Here is a 15,618-nt window from a genome sequence, read left to right on the forward strand (position 1 = left end):
CCAGCTTCAGCCTGTCACTTCAGATTTCTCAGATGGTGGTCAGGGGGCTACTGGTGGTCCTTAAGACATGCAAGCAAGGAAGCAAAGAAAATTGGGAGACACAGTAGTACAAAATGAACACTCAGAGTTATAGTCTGTTATTTATTTGTCTGTAAAAGAAGTAACAGCATAAGTTTGTGGCAACACTGCATGAGGTGGTCCATATTTTTAAAGATTATTTTCTCCCATAATTAAAAATTTATCATGAAACACCCTTCTATGTCAGTTCTGCTGTACCCAAACTTCACCTTTCATGTAGACTTCAGCAACTGATTAGCTAGCTGTTGCAGTTTTCTTTTTAAATGTTTTCAAGCACTGCCATTTGTTCTTTATTTTGGAGATGTCCTAGATTTTTCTGTCATGAACTATAGAGGAGTCAGTTCTGTGTTTTTCATTAATGGGTTGGTCTTTTATTATTCTGCCCTTGTTGCTACTTGTGCTGGATGTTCATGTGGTGGAGAAATAAGCTGTACTTTTTCATAGAGACCAATGGTACTGTGGGAAAAGAGTAATAAAATCTCCAAAGAGGATAGCTTTCTGCAGGCACAGAAAATGTTGTGTTGCTCCCTAGCTGTAAATAAAAACTCTTTTTTTCAAGTTTTCACAAAGGATGTTTTTCTCCAAATACACGACAGCTCTTTTAAGATGCTCTGGTGCTGTACCATTCTGTTCCTTTATTATTTCTAGATGCTGGGGATGCCTGTTTATGTTGTCTGTCTCTTATTTTCTCTTTGATCTTTCTTCACTTTCCCTTGTGGCTTATATTGTGTTATTTTGTTGTAAACATAATCTACTTGAATTTTGCTTTTTGACATGTGAAGATTGATGATTTTGTCATCCTTCTTTATTCTGGTGCTTCATTTCCCTTTGTTTGATGGGTTATCTTGTGAATGTTTGCGTAGCTTGGGTTGAATAACAGATTTATATCATGGCAAAGGATTGTTTTCATCAGATGCCAGGTTTGATCTTAAGAGTTGTTATTTCATGAATATTTTTCAAAACCCACATGATGCTAATAGATGGTTTTATTGCATGTGGCATGGTATCCCAGCCAAAGTGTTCTTGGAGCTTCTGCTGCCTAACCTGACTCTCCTGAGTGTTCTGCCAAATATTTACCTTTTTCAACTATGAAGCAAGAATTTGCTCTCCTTCAGTAAGGTCTTATTCAGCAGATGGGAGATAGGAAGGGATTCTGGGAGGCTTACCATACCATATTTCTCATGCAAGCTAAGGGCTGTCTTAACCTGAGACAGGTGTCTGCACTCCCAAAGCATTGTACCCCAGCAGGTAATTGGCAGGCCACAGTGGAATGTGAATTTTGTCCTTTCTTTATCCACAAGTCCTCCCCCTCTTGTCTTCCATATCAAGGTGAAGATGACTTAGGAATTGGTACCAGATTCATGGGAGCCTGAGGATCTTTTTTTCCGGGAGACTTCAAAGCTTCAAAGCCGAGAGGCTTAGACTTTAGCCTCTTTGCATGTATAAAGCATTACAATGTAGAGAAAGCTGTTTGGCCTGGCAAGTTATTGATTTCTATTCCATTCTTCAAACTGCAAACACAGAATCACAGGATCGTGGAAAACAGGACCAGAAGAGTCTTTGAAAGCCAGCTGGTGTAGCCAGCATCAGGCAGCACATTGGGAGATTTACAGTCACTGAAAATATTAATCAGTGCTCTTAAACAGTTTCTTCTGTAATGTGCCCAATATATCGTGAGTGAGTCTAACAGAGATTTGTGAGGGACTGTTCCTCAGGGAGACTGTGAGCTGAATTATATCTCTTTGTGGACGTGCTGACCTGGAGCTGAGTATTTCTGATTTACATCCTGTAATTCTCCTTGACTTGCAAGTACTCTTGGAACAAAGGTCACTAAAAAAGACTCTCAACAATTATTTACCATTCTGGACAGGAATAACAATAGGCTCTTTCTATCCTAAGGTTCTTTGGTTCCTCTTCCTTCTGCAGCAGCACAGGTTACACAGCAGCAGATACTCAGATACTGAAATACAGCTACAAGTTTGTATGGTTGTAATTTGTGCCATTCTCCTACTGAGTTGTCTGCTTTCTAAGTCTTTGCTCTCATCCTTTCTTAGCCCTGAGAACTGCCCTTCATCCTCTAACACTTTTTAAAGGTTCATCCTAATTTTAACTTCTGCCTGGACTGAGGAAGCAATTTTTCAACATTTTAGATGAGGAGCCAGGATTAATCTAATACCTATTTTGACAGTGATATAAAACCCATATATGCATGATGCAGTCTAAAAACAACCTGCCTGAGCAATTAGCTCAGCAATCAGACATTTACAAACTGTATGATAGAAGAACAGAGCTAAGGATTAAGGTGTATAATGATTTTCTTTATTCAATAGAGAAAGCATGCAGAATTTTAATTACAGTCAGGAAATTCTACATTTACTGCAAGTATTCATGGTGATTGCTAATGTCACAACTGTGGTTTGACAAGGAAGGACCATACAAAGCAAGACTGAAAAACTGGCAGATAGAAGTACAGTGACTATTCCATGTTGGGCCTTGCAAGAGAACACGTGTCTGAAATGAATGTGTGACAAGTGGGGAGTATTGGATTTCTGTATGAGGAGTTGACAAGTCAGACAAACAGCAGCCATATATTATCTGTGATGGCAAAAAGATCACATCATTTATAACCTTTGAAGCAACAGGAAAACTGAATGCAACATCATCTTATAATGATCTAAGAGAGAACTGTCTCTCTTTTTTTCTCCCTGGTTATATATAGCTGTTAGAGAAGGCCCTGCTGAGCAGAAAATGGAGCATATGATCAAGGGCAGTCTAGTGAGTCAATTTACTGACTAATACTGTACATTATCATGTCAAATATATAGCACCAGCAGCATGAACAATAATGAAGCCTAGTTTATTTCTTTCCTTGTAAATTGAAATGAAGATGTGATTGGAATTGTCACACTTAGATATATTAGCCAGATTTTCTTAATCATCCTAAACAAATTGTCTTATTCCTTATATTGACATTTGCTTTATGAGCCTTTCCAAGACAGGTGAATTGAAGCCATCTATTATATGTATCTATTTAAAATATCCTTTACACACCTGTCCCCTCAGGTGATGGTTCAGTGGTCTAACACTTTGAAATACCTGCTTCGCTCAGACCCAAAGAAAGTATAACTCAGCCTTTTATCCTTTTGGGGAGAAATCATTCAGTGCAATGGCATGCAGAGACACTGCAAGTGAACTAGCTCTGGGATCACCCATAAACAGTCCAGCCATGATGTTGACTGGAAAAAGGACCAGTGGAAACCCAAAACGACCATCGAAAGGAGCTTTTCATAGCCTGGTGTTCTATCTTCTCATGCCTCAGAGTTTCAGTGACCACTTCTGAGGAGGGAGATATTGCCAATATTGCGCTTACTCAATGGTTCTTGTTTTAATATTTTTATTTTCTTTCCAAGTCACAGGAAGAACATGCCTATGTGTTTTGTAGGTTTCTTTATGGTATTGCTCAATAAGGTGGTTATTTTCTGTAATGTCAAGCTGAAAGCCAGCTGAAGAGAAGGTGCTGTTAATGGTAAACTTTCTTTTATAGTAAAACTGCCACTGAGTACAGAAGGGGTACATTCTAATTTATCTGTGTAATATCAGGATTCTTGTATAACATTGGTGTCCAGACTCCAGGTGAAAGTCTGTCCACCTTTCGGTTTGTTAAAACATGTTCTTAAAATTCCACTCAGGTTTGAATGAACAAATACTTAGTGAAATAAGAGTTGAACTGACAAGTCACTGTCATTCTTTTAGGGATAAGAAGAGTACATAATCAATTCTCCTGATTTCTAAACTCCTTGCTCTAAGGAGAGAACTGAGAGTAATTGGAGACACATTTGCCAACTGTTTGCTGAAGAGAAGTCACAAAGCCCAAATATTGCTTATCTGTTAAGCACAATTTCCTGTAGGTAGTGTGTAAGCTAATACATAAATTAGCACAATGTTATAAATTTAGCATGTATAAGAAAAAGCAGATGGTATTGCTGCTAGCGGACATGCCATTGGAGTATTCCAGAAGTGTGCCAAGTCTTTAATCTATTACTATATGCATACATTACCAGTTACTGAGTTTTCAGTAGACTAGAACAACATGTAGTATGCATGACTGGCAACTCTTTTTGCTGAGCTTGCAACTTAGAATAAAAGCAAAATGCCACTTTCTGGTTTTGCAGCATTTACTGTGTTCATTTTCCAGAACTCCTAAATGGTTCATATTGCAAGTTCTGGGCAGTCAGAACAAAGACACAAAAGCTCTGTGGGCCAATACACTCTGCAAGAACTCCGGCTTTCCATGCCAGCAACAGGGCATGGTGCATATAGTGAATGGTAGTACAAATGAGTAGTGATACATTTCAAAATGCTTTTTTGCACCTGGAAGCTCTTTGAGCAATTAGAAGCTCTGTGGGTATTAAAACTGAAAATGACATTTTATTAAAAAAAAAAAAATTGACATTCTTAAAAATTAGAATAACCCCCTCAGTTCAGAACTAGTCTTGGCAAGGTGGAGGAGAATAACCTCTTCTTTTATGATTTGTCTTTTCTTTGGGAGAAGGGAATTTAGCTGCAAAGAGCAGAAAGGGGTGAGAGCAGATATGGGCTGAGAAAGGAACTGAATTTTGTATCTCTCAGTACTGACTTTTCTCATATGTTATCAAATCTATTGTTTCAGGTTATCCTTTAATCAGTTTTGCCAAGTAATAATAGTCTACCACCAAGTGATCTGTTGCTTAGCTACCAGCCTGTCTGGGCAGATGGGTCTTCTGGACAGGTGCCAAAACTCCACTGAAGAGTCTTTCCTTGGACAGAGAAGATTGAGAAGGTTTAATAACCTTTACTCAGGTGTCCTCTGTCCCTGCTCCTCAGAATTTCAGTCCCATGTGAAGGTGACAAGCTAGCAGAAATGTTAGCATTTTGAAAAGATATTAAAAATGGAGGTTGCAGTTTGATAAACATTATGAAGAGCGCTCCTAATCTTAAACAGGAAAACACAAATTCAAACTAGGTAGATTTCCCATTAACAGATACCCTTAGGGAATCCAAATGCATTAGATTACTAAACTAAGTAGACGCACACAAGAAAAACAGTCTGTATGTGTACGTATATATACACATCTATGTATGTGGGTATATACAGATTGTGTGAGTATATATATTTGTGTATGTATAATATAGTAGATGAAAACTATCAAACTCATCTGAAGTGAAACATTATTTCATTTCCGTTGTATGAGTATTTCAAATGACCTTGTAGAATTTGTGGATTTATTAGTTACCAGACCAGAAAAAAACCTAATTCTGTGTAAAGATTAGACCATCAAGTTGCTATAGCATTGAGTGCCACTGATTTTTACCTCATAATGAATGTTGATTTTGCTGTGAATAAATAATATCAGAACTTTATAGAATAATCCATCATAGAAGCAAATCAAAATGAAAATACAAAAGTGAATATGTATAGTATATTTTTGATACATTCAAAGAGTTGCATCCACATAAATCAGACCATAGGTGTCAATTCTGGTCTGTATACACATGCATACACTTTTTTTTCTTTAATTTTGACTGTTCAACAAATGAGATACTCTGAGCTGCCAAGGTCAGGACACGTGGGTGTTCCAGCAAAGTAATCTAAGTTGATTATAGCTGAGGCAGAGACCAGTGAAAAAAAGGCACAATAAAAACATCTCCCCCCAGATATTTAAAACTGCTTGAAGACAAGCACCAGAGAACCTTCTGGGAAAAATCCTGAGGAAGCCTGTGCTCAAATATTTCCATCAGCAACCAGGGCCTGCAGGCTCAGGTGTCTCATGTGCTGCTGTAAGAAAGCAATGATAGTTTCCCAGAAAACTATCACACACCCAGGGCACAGCGAGCCCTTGTCCTGAGACAGGATTTGCTGGACTATGTTGACCCTGCAGAAGGCAGCAAATTTCAGGGTAGGAGAGTGCTGAAGTCTGAGGCTAGGGCTTAAACACTGCAAACAGGGTGGGTCTGCTTATGGTGCCGTCTAATCTTTAAAGAGGCTGCTGTTTTGCAGAGAGCAAAAGGAAGGTTTATTCTAGGTAAGTTTCCATAGATATTTTAGGTTTTGGAGCATGTTAGCAAATATAATCTTGGTTTGCATTATGCTGTATTTATTCAGTATGTAGACAGGTAAAGTGTCGTAGCTGTTTTAATCATATGAGCTGATGCTGCACTAAGCTCACAGAGGCTCATGCTGTTCAGTTCATCAGAATGGAAGCAAGCCACAGCAAAGTTCGCTCCTCAAAGCAGAGCCATGTTGTCTCTGCACTGCTTTGTTCTCTACCTTTCTGTCCAAAATTCTTCATGTTCATGTTTTTCCCTACCTACTGTGCCCTGCTGACCTCCCTCATGTGCTTTGATGTCCCCATTAATTATTATCCCACACACTAGTTAAAATGTTGGAATAATCATGTTTAAATATTAGCCTTGCAGTTTACGCAGAATTACATGCAGACAGGATGAGGAGAAATTAGTTGCCCTGAATCCATCAGACTTCTGGTAAAGCATATTATCCTTCAAATCTAAGTCATTAACATGCATTTGTCTGATATAAAACAGACTAATATGCAGTTCCCATTGATAAACTGACCAGTCACTCCTTTCATCAAAAAGAGACTGGCAGAACTGTTATCCAAGAGCGGTCAAGTCTCCAAACTTCACTGTCCTGAGAGAACTTAATATCCAGACAAATGATGCCTATACAAGGACACTCACACATCACTGAGCCTGGACATTTTAAAGCACTGCTTTCATTTAAAACAGAGGGAAACTGAGACACAATATTGCTGTGTCAGGAATAAATCTGCCCTTATTTAGGAGTTATAATTCTCTATCATAACATCTATGATACTTTGCAAAACAAGAGTTCATCTGGTTCCCCCTTCCTCTCCCAAAATTAAAATATTAATTATATCTTATATATAAAACATGAGGTTGAATAAGAAATTTATATTAACTGAACTTACAAAATCTGAAGGGAAGAAGTCTTGCTTTACTAAAGAAAAGAAAAATCGTTCTTTTTGTAACAACCTGATCACCATTACTGACTGTATAATCTCTATTATTAAAGTAATTCTTGAAAGATTTCAGTTCCGTTTTAAGATATTTCAATCCAGGAAAATATTTTTGCACCACAACATTTTTAAATTATGTTATTCTTTCATTTGGATAGTGTTCAGTTCCTAGTAGAGGAGAGCGAAGCCACATTAACTACTGTTTCATTATTGTATTAACAACAGTTCACTTGCTGTTCTTTCTTACAGAACAAGTAAGTAAATCATTTATGCTTCAAAGATTTTTCTGCTGTTTATCGGAGATAAGAGGTATTATTAAACAGAACTCTCGAAAACAGGCCTAAATTTATCCATTGGAAATCCTTACTGAAGACAGCAATGACCAAATTCTCTTTTCATAATTAAAATGTTGATGATATTTATAATATGAGGTTTGTCTTACTTAGATTTTATAAAGCATGAGTGTCCAAATGAGGGGAAAAGCAAACCCCACTGAGCAGGAAAATTGCTGTTAAGAGAGGTGGAAAAGGGATGAATACTACTGTAATATACAGAGTGGTACACCCTGACTGAGCAGGATCACACAGTAGGGTCAGTCAGAGACTGCTTATGACTTTGATGAAACACCCTGGTGAATATCTAGGAAGAATAATATTTAGGCCAAATTCTGGGACTGGCCTGAGTTATAGTTTGGGCAGAACTGGGATGAGAAAGTGACAACTTTACATCACCTTCTGTTCCTCTGGAGCCTGAACTAAATAAGGAGATGGAGTGGCATCTGGCGTAGAAAAGCTGAGTTCCAGGGCTCCTCAGAATGGAACAAACCAGAGAAATCTGTCAGTGACCTCTTCCTTACCAAGTATCACCCAGATCTTGCTCTGTCTCTACATTTGCCCCTCTCTAAGGAACTGGAACACATAGGCTTGCTGTATCAAAGTCATCTCTTTCTGCATTGGCAGGGCTTAGCCTCAAGGCAGGGCCATGTGAGGAGAAAAAAAAAAAGACCCTCAAATTACTAAAAACTGAACTAAGTTTGCACCTTCAATAGCCACAAATGAGCCTATTCTTCATGAATTTGTGCCATTTTGCTATTTTCATCCTCTGAAACATCCTTTCACAATAATTTACACAGTTAAATGAAAAATAAATTCCTTAAAAAAAAAAAAAAGAAAAAGAATAAATTCTCCCTGGTGGTATCACTGTGTTTAATCCTATTTCTTGCACTTCAAAAAAAAGACTAACCATAACCTGTTCATTTTCTCCATTTAATATTAATTTTAACTAGGATTTTGTGATCTCTGTGATATCCTCATTCAAACACAGCTTTTCTAAGTTGATGCAGACAGCTCAATTACTCTGTGTCTTCTCATGCAAAAGAAATATTTGGTCATCCTTGCTGCTCCCCTTTGTACTTTTTCTAACTGTAATTTTTCTAATGTCTTTACTGAGTTTGGGTGACCAGAAATGTTCCTCGCATTTAGAAACTGGGCACACTGTGAATGCTTTAAGTGTCAGAACTATGTTTTCTGTTTTGTTCCCAATTGCCTGGCTGTTGCTTAGCAGTGGGCTAATGTTTTCAGAATCATCTACACAGTGATTCCCAGAACACCCTCCTGAGAAAGAACTAATTTTGAGCCCGTTACTGCGTATGTACAATTAGGGTTATCTTTTGCAATGTGCTTTAGCTTGCACCTATCAATACTAGATTTCATCTGCTGCCATTTTTTCACTTGGTCACTCAGTATTTAGAGCTCCTTCTGCAAAGCTGGGTTTAGATTTTGCAGTTCTGGATAACCTGTTTCACTGGGGTGCTCTTGCTCTGGAACGCCTCTCCCCAGCTCATTTGTAAATATCTTCCCTGTTACTAGTTCAAGTACAGATCCATGGAGGATCACCTCCCACAACTTCCCTCAGATATAAAGCTGATCTTCTACTCCTAAACTTTATTACTATCTTTTAACTAGTTAATCTGTGAAACAACATTCCCTCTTGTCTTCTGACAATTTAGCTTTTTAAGAGCCTTCTGTGGCGGACTAAAGATGATTTGAAAATCCAGATATGCTACCTCAGCTGAACTACCTTCATTCACATTCTCACTGACTCCTGAGAACTGAAATCATGTGAGTGTGACTGTCTTTGTGAAACCATACTGTGAATTATGTAATGTACTGAGAAATGGGAGGTGTTTCAAAATCATAAAGATGATTTAGGAATAAAGTCTCCAAAGCTATTTTGGTATCTAATTCCTATCGATTTAATTTTGCATTCAAGTCTAAATTTATTGTGGTTTTCTAACTTTGTGCTTATGAATGCCAAAAAGGAAAATTTCCCTGATGTTCTTTAATCTATACCTAAAATTAATCTTCTATGTCCTTGAAATTTAATCAAACCAGATATTCTTTTAAATTGTTTGCTGACCATATGTTGGGAAAGAAGTAGCAAAATTAAATAAATAAATCACATCAGAGAGTAAATTAAATACAGTAGTTGAAGCCAGCCCCTCTCTCATTTTACTTGTTGTTAAAATTGAGTTAATGCTGACAATAAGCATTTAAAAAATGGTCTGGACAGAGCACTTCAGAATGCGTTGTATGGAAAGCTGTGCATGCATGGGGAGGAAAGGGCTAGATTACCTAAAGATTTTTTCCCATTCCTGATTGCAGTAGTATGAAGTTGATAGTATTAGTTATATTCTAGACCTGATGGGGTAGAAACAAAAGCTTTACAAAGATGGAAGATGAAGAAAGAAAACGAGGATACCATGACAAGAATATGAAACTCTTGATTTACCCCTGGATTAGTAAGGAAATTAATAATCAAGAAAAAAATCACTTCTTTGTTTATGAAAATTCTTTAAAGCCAGCACCTAAGAATGTTCTGTATCGCACCACAAGATAATATATATAACTATTTTATAAATTAGATGGTGTTGAAAATATGTCTATAGAATTGCCCAACATGCAGGAAATATGTTTAATTTTCAAAGGATGATCCTTCTAAAATACTCAAGAGTGTGAACATCTGAGGGAAAAATAGCAAAACACTTTCACATTGCTATTTCTTTCTTTTCCATTTCTCATCCTAACTTGTGATGCTTTTCCCCATATCTTCATCAAGGCTAGACTGAGTTATGACTATATATAATGCAAGACTATCTTCACATCCCTTTAGAAGGTTAAAGACATTCACTTCAGTGATTACTGGATATGAGACTTCAGTTGGTGCCCATTGGCTTCTATTTGGTCTTCAATTTTTGTTTTAAAATCTGTAAAGCCATAAATAGCCTGTGATTTAAGCAAGTGAGGTCCTGTCTGTTTTAAAATGAAAGCAAGTTTTATGTGTAGACCAACAAAACCAAAGACAGAAATGTTACAAAGTGGTTTGCACTATTTTGTCAGTGACTAAGTTGGTGAACAGCACAGATCAAAGACTACCTTTGGATGAATCTCCACTGTAGGGTATGTGAGATGGTATGAACCGAATACGACCTCAAGAATGACGAGTGATTCTGCCATCATGCCAGAGGGTATCTGAGATAGTTTGCTCAGTAGTTTACCAAGCCCCTGTGTTAAAGGAAGACATAGCCAGTTTGTTAACAGAAGGTGCTTGGGATCAATTCTCCATGTCATATATAGAAAAATAAACAAAATGTTCTCTGTCAAAGAACCTAAATTTGGAATTCTTTCTCCATGACTCCGCCCAAATATGCTTCATATGTAACAGAATGTTGGAAGACAACCTGAATTTTCAGATTATAGTTTTGCACTGTGATTATGGTGTTTTAGAGGGAGTCTCTCTGACTATGTCTGTATTGCTAAAATAAAGTACATTGGGGACAAGTCCTTGTTCCTGAGGCCAAGCATCACCTTGCGGCTAGTGACCACAGTGCTTAGTGATAGCCGCAGTGGAGCAGATTTGTCTTGGAGAAAGCTCATCGGTGTGGGCCACAACACAGTGAGCTAACCCACAAGTAGCTTGGAGAATGAAGTTCTAGTGCTTGAATTTACTCCCTGGCTCTCTTTTATTCAGCAGCAGAGAGGAGTCTGCAGTCTCACAAGAAAGATATTGGCCTAGGACAGACACATGGGTCTCAATCTCTGCAGTGTTTCATTTTGAATTTTCAACAATGCAGACCTATTTTAGGAAAGAAGGGTGGCACCTCAAGGTCTTTTAGGTGACATATGATGAAGCTGGAGAGCTCTGACTGGGTCAGGTCTTGCCAGTAAGACCGTGGGTGTTGACAGCACTTAGCGGGGAGACACACACCAGACTGCAAAGTGCCGTAAAGTGTGCAGCAGGGCCTATGACTACTGGAGAATTTTCCTGCTAAAAAAACATATGGCTATAAGGACTGTGGCCTTGTTTGCATACATAGGCAGTTAGATAATCACAGCAGCTGCAGTCCTTAGGTGGCTCTCTCTAGTGCTAAGGTTTTGTCAGAATAGAATATCAAAGACAGAAACAAGCAGCAGAGTAGAAATACAGTGCCATTCTCTTAATTAATTATTCAGTCTTTTTAAAAAGAGTTTTTCTGGTAAACTTAAAAAAAAATGCTGCAGAAGAGCGCATTTTTTTGCAACCAACAAACAGCTCCATGTTCTGAAAACAGGTAACAAACCGATACAGACATTCACTGGGGAGAAGGTGATTCAGATCTCCTCAGGTAGAGAAGGAAATTGAACACATACTCCTCATATCCTAGATGAATACTGTAATTCTTGTGTCCCGGGTAAATTCTGTACCTACTGAAGTCCTAAATAAAAAGCCAGCATGGGGATTGGGCACACTTTCCTCTCATTTTTTTGAGAAAGAAATGGCACAGCCAGCTGTCTGTTGGGGAAAATTCAGGGCTGTAAATCCTGTTGGGAAACTGGTGCATCCTTGCAGCTAAAGGTTAGATGCTTAAGACCTGAAAGAAGGAGATTTAAAGATCCCTGTCCTTAATCTTAGATGGCCTCCCACTAGAGTTACAACAGTGTAAGCTCAAAAATAAGGCTGTAACATTGAAGATGAATTGCTCAGCCCTACACAACAAAGCTGTGACCCAACAGGACATGGACATCTAGATTCTCCAAGTCCTGGGTTGAGCTCAGTACATTTTATTTCCTTCCACAGATCCCTCACAAGTAACAGAAATTAAATTTAAAAAAAAAAGAATAAAGTACATATGGTAACACAGCTGCTGAAAATCTATTACCCTTTTTAATCACCTCTCATGTTCTGGGTTTGCATTTTATCTTTCAAACTCAGTAACAGGGAAAGTGCTGCAAGAAAGGCAGCTTCCTGCATTATTGGATGACTTTGCAATGTTATTAAGTCATGCAAAAGAAACCTACTATCCAAAACGTAGGTCTCAGTGGGTTCATCTTTAAAGCATTTTACATATTTATAATCACTAGGACAAGCAGATTCAGATTTTTCACAGAGAGACTGAAAACTGTAAATAAATAAAATTAAAAAAAAGAGCAACATGTTTCTTTCTCTTAATGATGGTGAGCTTTTGAGATGAAAGGAATATAAACCTCGGATAACTGCTCAAACAGCCTTGCGATAGTGCAATTATCCGCCTGCTCATGGGTACACCATAGAATAGTCTTCACGCCAAAGTGACAGAGGCTTAAGAACACTATTTATTGCCTATCCTCCTTTCAGACACATTCAATGTTATCTCAGAGTGATCATTTCTTATTTGGTAACCTTGGGTCACTCTATTATTTATTCACATTTGTATGTCAGCTCCGAGGTAAGGAGAGCAAGCCAGGTGATATACCCAATGAGGGGGGAGAGACAAATGCAATTATTGAAAGAGGTGTTCCTGTAAGAGAGCAGTGATTTGCATCCTGAATTGATGTAAATTATGTAAATTATCCTCTTTCCTTTCCACCCCACCCCCTGCCCTGAGTTCGGCAAATGTAGACTCCTTAATATTTTGCCTCTTTAATGTTTTTTTTTTTCTTGCAGTCTCTGATTCTCTGTTAGGATCAGAAGGCTGTGGGGTAGTGAAAGATGTGAGGGAGTATTTCCCATGAGTGGACTCCTTGTGAGTCCAAGAAGCGGTCATTTAAAGTCAACAATGAAATATTTGTCAGTCAAAAAGAAAGTCTTTAACTAGGGCAAGCTTTTGGACCTACGTTTCATCCCTGGTGGAACAAAGAAGAATAGAGTTGCTTGTTTGCTGATTTTGAATCCTTTGTGGAGGGCTGCCAGTAACTATAACGCATATATTATTGTGCTATCAGACAGGAGAAATGTTTGTGAGAATTTACCAGGACAAACAGTCACAACCACTTCATCACACAGTTATCATGATGATAAAGTTCAGCGGTAGTTACTCACCTTTCCAAAAGCAAGTATTTCCCTCTCAGACAAGAGAGAGCATGGATTTTTTCAAGATGGTGCTATATTATCTCCCAATATTGCACCTAACTCTTGCTACCAAGTACTCAATGTGCTTTGAGGTATTGATCCTCAGAGCATTCCTGTGAGTGAGAGGGGAAGTGATCTATCCTTGTTTCATAGCTCAGGCACTGAAGTGCAGGGGCCATGGTTAGACGGAGCAGTTGGTACACATTATCATGTGCTTGAGTCCTGGGTCCCTGATCATTCAAGTCAGCTTGGCCAGAGCAGGCTCCCTGCAGCCAACATGACAACATTTCCTTCTCAGAGGAAGCAGGACAAGAGCAATGAGGTGAAGTGTGCACAGTCAGATCTCTTCCCTATGGGTTTGGGATACAGTCTGGTACTCAGGTCTGGTGGTTTAGTCATAGCTAGGGAAGTTAAGGCTCAGATTCACAAACATTCATATTTGCCTAATTTCCCTGTATTTTTGTGGGACTTTTAATTGTGTACCTGTCTTTGAGGCCTGGGTTTTGTATCACAGCTTCACCGGCTAATTTGCTTAGGTGCTTTGGAGGTGTACACCTCAACTACTCAAATATAAGGTGTGCTCTGTAGACAGGTGATCATGTCTTATTTGTCTTCTTTATCCTCCAGGAAGATGAAGTTGCTCGTGACAGCAGATTCAATTTCAGTGGCTATGGAATGGGTCACTGTCTCCAAGTCAAAGATGGCACAGCAGTCAAGGCCACTCCAACCAACCCACCTCTGGCACCACCAAAGGATTCAGAGTCCATCAAAAAGAAGTTTGTTGACCGTGCAAAAAGGATTGATACAATATCCCGTGCTGCATTTCCACTCGCCTTCCTCATTTTCAACATCTTTTACTGGATTACATACAAAATTATAAGGCATGAGGACATTCACAAGAAATAGGCAACTCTGGTTTGCCAGGACTTCTTAGCCAAAGTGATACACATGTAAATAAACAGTGAAATGTCTTTCTGTCATTTGGACTAAGGGTTTCTTTTTCCCCCCCCCAGGACACTGAAGAGAAAAAGAACAAAAAGGAAAAAAAAGTAGAGAAAGAAAAGTGATTGCATGAAACAATATGCCATGAAACCAGTCAATAAGGGTTCACCATATGTACTTTCAGTGTTGTTCTTCCAGATTCAGCATTGATCACACTTCTGTAAATGGGGCCAAATTTTACCCAACTTTATCACCAAATTATTATCTTTAAAAACAAAAGAGAATCAGAAAACAAACTATCCTCCTAAAACATCTACCAAGAGACGGTGGTGGCTACAGTACAGTAAGTTGTAAGAGGACCAGACTTTTTCAGGATAATGTTGCCTTTCTATTTGAAAAAAGTCTACTGAGCTACATTCCATGACCATGTCTGTAGTTAGTGGTTTCACCAAGGAGTCCTTTTGTGGGTTGTAAATTATTTCTACTGACAGGGGAGAGAAAAAAAAGATTTATACTTTACTATCCTTGTGGGTGTGCATTTTAATATTATCTTGCTTTACTAGAATTGTAATTTTGGGGTTGAACTTGTGTGCTGTGTGATTTATTTGATAGCTGACACTCCAAAACCAGTGAAACTGCCCGGTTTATTTTTGTTGAAAGACAGTGCACTTAATTCATTTTATTTCTGCTGATTTTACATGCAACTTGAGGTGCCAAACTGTATTCTACCTATTGTGCTACCCTGTACCACACTACTTAGTAAGATCTTGTTTCCTCAAAGGTGTAGCTCAGTTTAGCATTGAGTTTCTATTACTGCTCTCATTGTAGCTGCAATCAATAGCTCTATAGGTAAACACAACTTGTTTACAGACCTCTAATTTATATCTTTACTCAAAGTGGCTATCATTTTAAATATCATTAATTAACCTAAGAATTTTAAAACTGTACTGTGATTTTCAGAACCTGTTACCTTTTGGTGCCGGATCTGTGTTATTCAAATCCTTGCTACATGTTTTAAAGTAGAAAATAAAAAAAAAAAGATGGTATTTTTGCTTACACGGAAGAAGACAACCTGTAACATAAAATGAATCAAACATTAAAATTTTACACTTGCTGTAAAAGGGTTTATTAAAAAAAAAAGTATTTGTTCAATTTCAATAAAGCTAAATGTGCTACTAATGTTTTTTCATTCTTT

The 15,618-nt window shown here is 38.1% G+C and overlaps 1 protein-coding gene across 1 annotated transcript in view; it reads left to right on the forward strand.

Moving 5' to 3' along the window:
* The window catches only part of GLRA2 (glycine receptor alpha 2), a 128,449-nt gene extending 114,062 nt beyond the window's left edge, over positions 1-14,387 (forward strand). Inside the window, exon 10 of the mRNA XM_067289731.1 lies at positions 14,109-14,387. Within this exon, the coding sequence (XP_067145832.1) occupies positions 14,109-14,387 (279 nt within the window). The remainder of the gene's footprint in view (positions 1-14,108) is intronic.
* The last annotated feature ends 1,231 nt before the right edge of the window (positions 14,388-15,618 follow it).

This window comes from Apteryx mantelli, chromosome 1 (assembly GCF_036417845.1).
Source record: "Apteryx mantelli isolate bAptMan1 chromosome 1, bAptMan1.hap1, whole genome shotgun sequence".
NCBI classification, from domain to species: Eukaryota; Metazoa; Chordata; class Aves; order Apterygiformes; family Apterygidae; genus Apteryx; species Apteryx mantelli.